Consider the following 8,911-nt stretch of genomic DNA (forward strand, 5'->3'; position numbering starts at 1 on the left):
ATTCTGTTGGAAGGGTTGTGGCTTACAAAAGGCAAGCTCATTTGCATGGCTAGCCTTAAAAGGAAGAATCTTAACTAGTGATAGATTACATCACTATTAAGGATTGCTCAACCATTCCATTGTGTGTTGTGTAACCAAGCTCCTAAAATGATTGATCACTTATTGTTAGGGTGTATAATGGCACAAGAGTGTTGGAATTGGTTGATTAGCAAACTTAGGTGGGTTTCTCTTTTACAAGCAACATTGTCTGAGGTGTTTAATTCATGGTCGAGGCTATTTAAAGATTCGTTTTAAGCAGTTATTTGGGAAGTAGCTCCTACTATTCTCATTTGGAACCTCTGGTGGGAGAGGAACAAACACATTTTTAGAAAAGAATACAATAAAGTGTAGGACATTGTTATTAAGATACAATTGGCAGTCTCAAAATATGTTAATGCATATACAACCAAATATAAAAAGTTGGATACTCTTTATACTTCATGGGATAGTGCTTTAACGAAGGAGTGGCAGTACTTGAAACTTCCTTTTAAAGGAAGCTTACTGGTGAATGCATTCAAAGGGGTTAATAGGAAGGAAATTAAATGGACACCTCCTCAAAACAATTATCTTAAGTTGAATTTTGATGGGGCTGTCAGGGGCAATCCATGTGTTTCTAGAATTGGGAGTGTCATTGAAAATTCTAAAGGTCAAGTATTGGCGGAAAGGTTTGCTAGGATTCCAAATGGTACTAACAACATGGCAGAAATGAGAGCACTCCTTTTTGGTATCAACTTAGCCATATCAGAAAAAGCGAAAAAAAATAGAGATTGAAGGGGGCTTTGAAATTTCAAGCTTCAAATTGGTATATAGATTATATTCTCCAAGAAGTTAGAGAGGCTTTAGCACTTTTAGAGACGTATAGTATTGGACACTATTACAGGGAAGCAAATCGTTTAGCTTATTTGCTGGCTAACAGGGGATATGATTCAAATGAGGATGGTAGAACTATGTCATCAAATGAAGTTCTCGATGACTTGGAACTGAAAATGCAAATAAAGGAAGATGGGGGGGTGTAACCCTCTCACACCTATTTTATCTAATTGTTGCATTTGTTGTAGGATTAGTTTCCACATGGAAGGGGGGCGCAGTCAATTATTCCTCGCAGGGAAAAAGAGGTGACACAAGCATTACAAGTTGGCAAGACCGGCCTCTTTCTTTTCAAATCTTAGTTCCACCGGGAAGGATAATTATGAGATAAGATTGAAGTTGTAAACTTAATTAATGCATTTTTAAGCAGGAAAATTGTTGAAAATGTCCCAAAATGCGCCCAGCTGCAGTGTTATGCCTATCAAGACATCATTTCAGTAAGACATCCAAAGTCGGGAAGACTAATCAAGGTGTCAGCCGAAGTCTTATTGTTTCACCAATCTCTCCGATTTCGGTGAGACTTTGCGTAAGTCTTGGCAAAAGCTATTATCTGTATGACATAAGAGTTCGCTAAGACCTAATAAGGAGGTAGCCGATGTGCAATGTCATGCCGATAAGGTCATAACGGTAAGACTTGCAAGTGGTCTTGGCGACAAGCAAAGAGATTTCGATGAGACAGTTAACATGTCTCATCGAATTAAAGCTTTTTGGTGTGACTACAGATGTCAGCAAGACCGATAAGGGAGCCAACCGAAGTCTCATTGTCTCATCGATCTCACCGATTTCGTTGAGACAGTGGCCAAGTCTTAGCGAAAAGGGATTTCTATGAGACATATGAGTTCGCCGTGACTCATAAAGGGAATTGTAGACGGCACAGCTTATGCCAATAGAAATATCAATTCGATGTGAGATGTGAGATCGCCAAGACTTAGAAAGAGGATTGTAGAAAGCATAACTCCAAAGAAACCGGTGAAGACCTTGTTTGACCCACAGTGAATGATCAAGCTGGAATGCCGATGCGAAATTCTCTCAGGCACAAAGGTTCACAGTGAAGACATGTAGAGGCACTTCACTAGAGGTGCGTATATATGACCAAAATAGGGGCCCCCATGTTTTCTGCAGCAGTGGCTAAATTTCATGCAATATGGGAACCCACTTTCATTCCCTCAATCGGCTAATATTGCCTCATCTCAGGAGTCGGGGATTGGTTTCTTTGGTCAGCTATTCTTTTTGATCATTTTATTATAACAGATGGTGCCAATTTTTTGTTCAAGGGTTGGAATAATCTGAAGTTGTCGAGCAAGTCTACATGGCCCATTGCATCCTTTTGAATTAACAGATGGTGGCTGTTCAAATGTGGTGTCCCAGTTCTTTTTTGTGTACGAAGATGTTAAGTTTGCCGGGTGGGATGCGACAGTGAATTTCTGGGGTTAAAATTTTGTGTTGTTATGATGTTAAGTTGTGCATCCTGAAAAAGGATATTTTGAGTCGTTACCAGATGATAGATATGTCTCATCTTTCACATTGAGGATGATTTAGTAGGTGTAGGGGTATATGTTTGGTGGTTGTATGGAAGAACATAGAATATTCCTTACTCTTTGTAATCTTTTATTTTTATATATCTAATATATTATAGCTGTGGTTTTTTTGTTTAAAAATAAATAAATGTCAACTCAATTCACATAACCTTGCAAACAATATAAGGCAACAAATAAATAAAAGAGTCAAGTACAAGTAAAAATAATAATCTTAAACTAACATACTAAAATGTGACATACCCATCACTCTCTTACTATTAGGCTAATGTATCCCAAGACTAGAGAATATTAAATAGAACTCGTCTTAAAGAGCTCAAAATAATTCAATTGAACCTAAAAGAAATGGACCAAGAGCAAGTCCAAAAGCAAGCTTTCATCTTGCAACAGAAATAGAAAGAGTTAGCCTTTCTCCAAGAGTTGATTGAGACAGACAGTCACCAATTGAATGTTTTCTTCATTAATAGGAACTCAACATGATCTATTAAAACAACGCATGAATTATACAAGGACTATCATTAAAACACCTCTTTAGAGGTTTACTATAATATATCTCCATATTGCCACCAATACACCATGAATCAATACTACCATCTATCACCAAACACTTCTTTCTCACAAAGAGAGTAATCAGTCAACACTACAACTCTCCCATATACAAACATTGTTGACACCTTTAGAACACTCCTTCCTAATGAAGAGAGTACTTAGTCTTTCAAACACTCCCCCATTCCACTAGCTCTGATCATATGAGTATCACCCCACTTCCAACTCATACTTAATAATGGTAAGTGGATTTGGAGTAGTGCAGTCACTTGTTTATTATATGCCAACATTTTTCTTAACCCATAAAACTAGTCTAACAAGGAGGTTGGCTATGAAAAGCTCAACCCTCACAAATTCAATTTCTATAAAATATTTTCAAATATTACCTATCTTTAATGCACAAGCAAACAGCAAACAATAGAGATCATAAACTATAACACAAATTTATATTCACTAAAATCAAAATTATGCCTGAAAGATTAGTTATGCATTATAAGAGATAAATCTTGAACTACTTGGAATCAACCCGCAAAAGATTGTAGATTTCCATAGCTAACAGACAGCACTATCATAATTTCTGCACTGTTGGAAAAATCCTCTTTATTTTTCATTTTATTTAAATCTGTAGGATTCTTGGGCCATTAACTACAACGCGAAGAACATTATTGTATTCTATGATGTCTTTCAACCCTAAAGGACATCTCGGGATTAAAAATAACTAGCTAATACCACTACTAGAGGGACCACTCCCACCGGACAACACTATAGAGATGAAAGAGACGAAGGTTGTATAGACAGAAGATTCCGCGTAAGATAATGATGGAAGTCTTTGATTTCCATATCCAAATTCCTGTCGTAATCACACAATTGCCTGCTTGAATATTGATCCATGACGGCCGATCCATACTGCAATAAAAATGAAAATGAAATGGAGGGCTAAAATCATAATGTATTTACTGATAAGAAAGGTACATAAAGATCATTATACCTTGGCTGTATAAGTTTTCTCGCACAGAAGGATTGCCAGAGTTGCGTCAGGAATCTGAAATAGTGAACAAACGATTGCAGTGAAACAATTCTGTTCAATTCCTGTAAATGTTCTAACTGAAGAGAGAATTTACTCTATATTTACAGTTTCCAAGCTCTAATTGCTTAACAATTTGAATTTAAAGATGACTACAACTGCATTCTGCATCTGAATGGATTTGCCAGAGTTAGTTAAACGGTTACCCTTTCTTGTAAGATTGATGTAACTCTCCTGTTTTCTTATATAATAATAACGATTAAGTTCCTCAACATTACATCTGACCAGAGACTCTAATCTACACTCTTAATGGTAAGTACGTGAATTCGTAGACTGTTTCGATCATAATTATTATACTAATAAGATAATCTGCAATTCATATAATTGAATTCTGAGGAAGCATCACGATTTGAAGCTTAATTGCTATTCGAGGAAAATAGTACGATTTTACCTCCAAAATTTCATCACGCAAGCATAATCTTGCGCAAGCTGAAGCGACACGTAGAAGGCTTTGTAGAGAAAACACATCGTCAGACTGTATTATGAATGATTTCGCCTTTCGAAGCGCAAGGTAGTAGGTTCGAATTAGGCCATGCGCACCGGCTGAGATCTTCGTTGATTTGATATTTGAAGCCGAATGTAAATGCTTTTGCAATTCTATAGACTGGGTTGACCGTCCGGATTGAACGATCATGTCATATTTACGAGGAAAATCCTCTTCTTCTTCAGAGGAAAGAATAATTTCAAACTTATTGATCAGTTCGGGATCGATAGTAGGACCTTTGCGAGCCACCTTTGGAAAGTCTAAAGGAATTAAGGAGGTCTCGTCCTTGAAAATTGCATATGATCCCCATACTGTTGACCTGCAAGGAATGCACAGATCCTGACACGACAAAATAATTAAATAAATTAGTGCCCCTACATATCAAAGTAGCAAATCGCACTGTGATAGTAGAGGAAAAATATACAGTAGGCGCTGTTTCTATGTGCTAATTAGGACAGTCGAAAAATATTTACTTGAGAATCCTTTATTTGGATACTAGGCTTCTCCATTGCTTGGCAGAAAAATCTAGCATCTGATCTTGAGATTGAACAGCTGAAGAAATCCACGAGAAATATACCGTCATTACTGAGAGATAAGCTACCTGACTGCAAAATTTGAGTACCGCCGGAACACGAATTCGTCAATTTTGACTCAAGGTTTTCGTTGCAAGGGCTATGGCGGACACTCCTCGCTCCATACAGAACAGCTACTGCCTGCAATTGACGGAACAAAGTCTCGCAGGGGCCTCTGCTAGTTAACATTATATGAATTCGCTTCCTCTCATCATTATTATTATTATTGTGAAAATTTGCTACATTTTCACTTCCTACCAGGCTTATTAGCAGAGCAACAAGGGAGTATGCATTTAGCCTTGTTTGAGCTCCATTTGCAGACAGAAAATTGCACAGAGCATTCAATGAAATGTTACCGAGCTCGTTCAGAAAGAGTATATCGGGCCAGAGGTCAATAATTTGGCTTGTCAAGGTTAAAGATTTGTAATTGAAGGGACGAATTATGTTGTTTGCAGTCACCTTGAGCCGGCTTAGGCACTTTCTCTCACAAGGTTGAGATTCTTTGATTTCTGCAAATGCGTGGCCGATAACTGCCATGGAGTCGCCGATTTGCACTTGGCCGGCCAAATCGTCTTGCAAAACAATTAAGATCAGTTGCGGGAATGGCAAAGCTTCACTGGAGAGAGTCGGTACAGGCCCTAACAGTACTTCCTGTAAACAAAAATGGAGCTTATTCACCTAGCTTCAACATTTTTTTTTACATTATTTTTAGTTAGTACTACATAAAATGCACAAAGAATCCCGTAGTATTTTAAATCCAGAAAATGGTACGGCAAAATGAGCAATCAAACTTGCTGCTGTACATGAGTTATAAACCCTATAATAATCAGCAGATCCGATTTCACCCTTACCCCTACCTGAGAGGATATGTAAATTGAAGCGGATTTATCCTCTTCGAATTGGCCATACGAACAGCAAATCCGTCCGAACGACAATTTTTCGTTAAAGGCAAAATCTTTGACATAATCACATCCTTTGCATCGAGCACGTCTCATGTATGCAGTGAACTCACTATGTCAAGGACAACTTGAGCTCAAGTCCACAAGCATTTACAATTTTAAGACGCAATAATTTGCAAAATCTGTCGCAACAGCTATAAGACCTTAAGAAGATCCGTTAATACAGACAAGTTGAAAGCTTTTTAGATCAAATTTTCCTCTCTTCATCCATGCAAAAAATTTGTGGCTCTCAAAACATGTCATCCTTTACCAAGCCTAATTTCCTTCGAAATTGTTTGAATAAATGCAATTTAAAGCTCAAATAAATAGACGATTCTTTAAAGCAAATGAATTTCGCGTTCATGAACCTTGAAAATAAGAATCTAGAAATATTTAATCATAATCAAGAGATTCTGAATAATTTTCAGGATATATTCTTTGGACGGTGGTGGCGGCATAAACAACTCCGTATACATGCACAAGGGTTTTGTTTGGACCTCTGGCTGCTCCGGTCTTCCACAACTTGTCAGCAGAAACAGGTGGAAGCGGGACAGAATCGAATCTCAGCCACATACGCTTTCCAAGAGTGTAAGAAGAATCGTCCATTGTTGATTTAAAAATGAAATTCCAGAGCTTGAATGCGATAACATCAGGATCATTCATGATTGCTTTGGCCAACAGGGGGTTCCATTCCAAGAGCTCCATTACGTCCACTTTGAGGACGAAAGTGTCGGAATCTGTTACTGCAATGGCCTGCAGAGTAGAATTGAGATCATTTGTGTGTTGAAACCACTGCATAGCCAGTGGTATCATGGAGTCCACTTCTTGCACTTCCATCTCCATATCTGCTCACCACTGCGGATATACGTATTATAAGGTTTGATTCTTACGCAAAGTTTTGAATTCTTCAAAGCAGGGCCGGCCGTTGAGGTACTAAGGGAGGGGTTTCTATGAAGGGGGCTTAAGTTCTATTTATCAGGAAGAGGTGATTTAAGAAAAGTTTTTAAGAAAAATTTTTGTGTAGTGGGATTATTTGGAATCTTTGTTTCAAAAATAGGAGCCCTTATATTTTAGGCCTGCAAATTTGAGCCAGTCAAAAAAGGGGGCTAGAAATTGCCCCACCAGTTTAGAGATGTTATCTGTCACTTGTCAAACATCTAAGTTTAATTTATATTAAAAAATAGTTTTTAAGGGAAATAAATTATTTTTACTTGTTTTTATTATGCACATAGTATAGAAGACAAAATTCATGGGACTAGCAGCAAAATTCATGAGACTAGTAGCTTTGATGAAATGCGAGGAAATCTTAGGTTGATTAAAAAAATGTATGAGATAAAATTGATCATAAAAATTGTATTTAAATTAAATATTTAATAAATATGAAAATTAAATGTATGGATATTTAGCATCATTTTTATGTAGTTATGGATGGAAGATCTAATAAAGAATTGTTAAATTATTTAATGAAATGAAATAATACATAATGAAATTTAAATGAAATAATACATAATGAAATTTAAATGAAATAACAAAACATCAATTTGATATTTATTTATTCTTGGTTACGCATGGACTGTCATGATGTGCATCGAACATACTAGACTTCAGCCATTTGAATCTAAAACTCGGCAACTTTTCTAACCATCAATTTGAATTGCTTTGAAATAATTATGAGTAATAATTATATAGCAATTCTTAGCCTTAGGAATGGTCTCAGCCAGTTGTAAGGTGGCGCAAAACTTGATGTGTATAAAATGTGTTGTGACGGTGAATTGATTAACTCAATATGATTCATAATACACACTCTCTTAGGTCCAATGTACCTTGTAAAGTGCTCTAATATTGGTGCAACCTTTTAAAAGTTATTATAAGCTATGAAAAATGAAATTGGACATCTACCTGTTATGTCTAATAGTAAATCAAAAGATTAAATTATGAGTTTGCAATAATCAAATATGTGAAAAATAGAATGGAATGTTGCATGATCAATGCAGAATATATGTTTTTAATCATAAGATAAAATGTGCAAATACAACGAAATGTAGTAGGATCTTTAGTGACTAACTCATGCCTAGAATATAACTATAAACTTACAAACAAAAAAACAAACTAAAAGAAAATATTATTGACTGATACTACAAGATTGCTCTTACACCCTAGGATGCTTCTACATTAGACACCTAAAGAATTTGAAAAAAGAGTCCCCCACTTTCTAGTGGCCATAGGGAAATCAATATGATCTACCTCAACCTTAGAAATCTAACTTGAATCTTCTTCAATTCTTTATTTTAGTTTCACCAAATACCCCTCATTGAGTGTGTTTCTAGTGCTTCTTCCAACCTATTATCCTTCTATTATCTTATATTGGCTACTACAATATCTAAATCTCTCATTATTCTTCTAAACTATTATCCCTTAATTCTCCTAATGATATTGATACAAGTCTATAGCATTTAATACTTATGATATGTCTAAATCTTTTGGAAAGGCTACCTCATATGCAATTCCTAAATTATAAATCTTTTAACAATTTTGCAAGGGCCAAATTTCATCTTGCTTATTTTATGTTCCAAATGTGAATCTTTTTTTCGGTAAGTTACACTATTATTTCATCTCCAATATCAAATTCCTTATGCCTTTTTTTTTCTCATCACATCTATCATTTTTTCCTATTGATGTCTCTTTTCTAACACATTTTTTAGAGTATGCCCATACACAACTTTAAATAGTGTTTTCCCTATATTGAGTATTACTTAATTATTATATGCAAACTTTGGACATAATAAAAGTATATCCTAATTTATTTTTCTTTAATAAAACACCTTAACAAATACCTAAACTCTTAT

General features: G+C 35.9%; 1 protein-coding gene across 3 annotated transcripts; it reads right to left on the reverse strand.

Annotated features, from left to right (window-relative positions):
• Nucleotides 1-3,570: 3,570 nt before the first annotated feature.
• LOC131036694 (uncharacterized) lies at nt 3,571-7,006 on the reverse strand. 3 transcript variants are annotated; one of them, XM_057968654.2, is made up of 7 exons: nt 6,499-7,006; nt 5,979-6,129; nt 5,386-5,778; nt 5,029-5,268; nt 4,463-4,894; nt 3,976-4,029; nt 3,571-3,893 (listed from the first exon to the last, which is right to left on the reverse strand). In XM_057968654.2, the coding sequence occupies exons 1-7, from the start codon at nt 6,906-6,908 to the stop codon at nt 3,750-3,752; spliced, it is 1,824 nt and encodes a 607-aa protein (XP_057824637.2). In that variant the 5' UTR covers nt 6,909-7,006; the 3' UTR covers nt 3,571-3,749. The 3 variants fall into 3 exon arrangements, with proteins under 3 accessions (XP_057824637.2, XP_057824636.2, XP_057824635.2); XM_057968653.2 differs by having other exon boundaries at nt 5,029-5,778; nt 5,985-6,129; XM_057968652.2 differs by having other exon boundaries at nt 5,029-5,778.
• Between the last annotated feature and the right edge of the window lie 1,905 nt (nt 7,007-8,911).

This window comes from Cryptomeria japonica, chromosome 10 (assembly GCF_030272615.1).
Source record: "Cryptomeria japonica chromosome 10, Sugi_1.0, whole genome shotgun sequence".
In the NCBI taxonomy this organism is placed as follows: domain Eukaryota; kingdom Viridiplantae; phylum Streptophyta; class Pinopsida; order Cupressales; family Cupressaceae; genus Cryptomeria; species Cryptomeria japonica.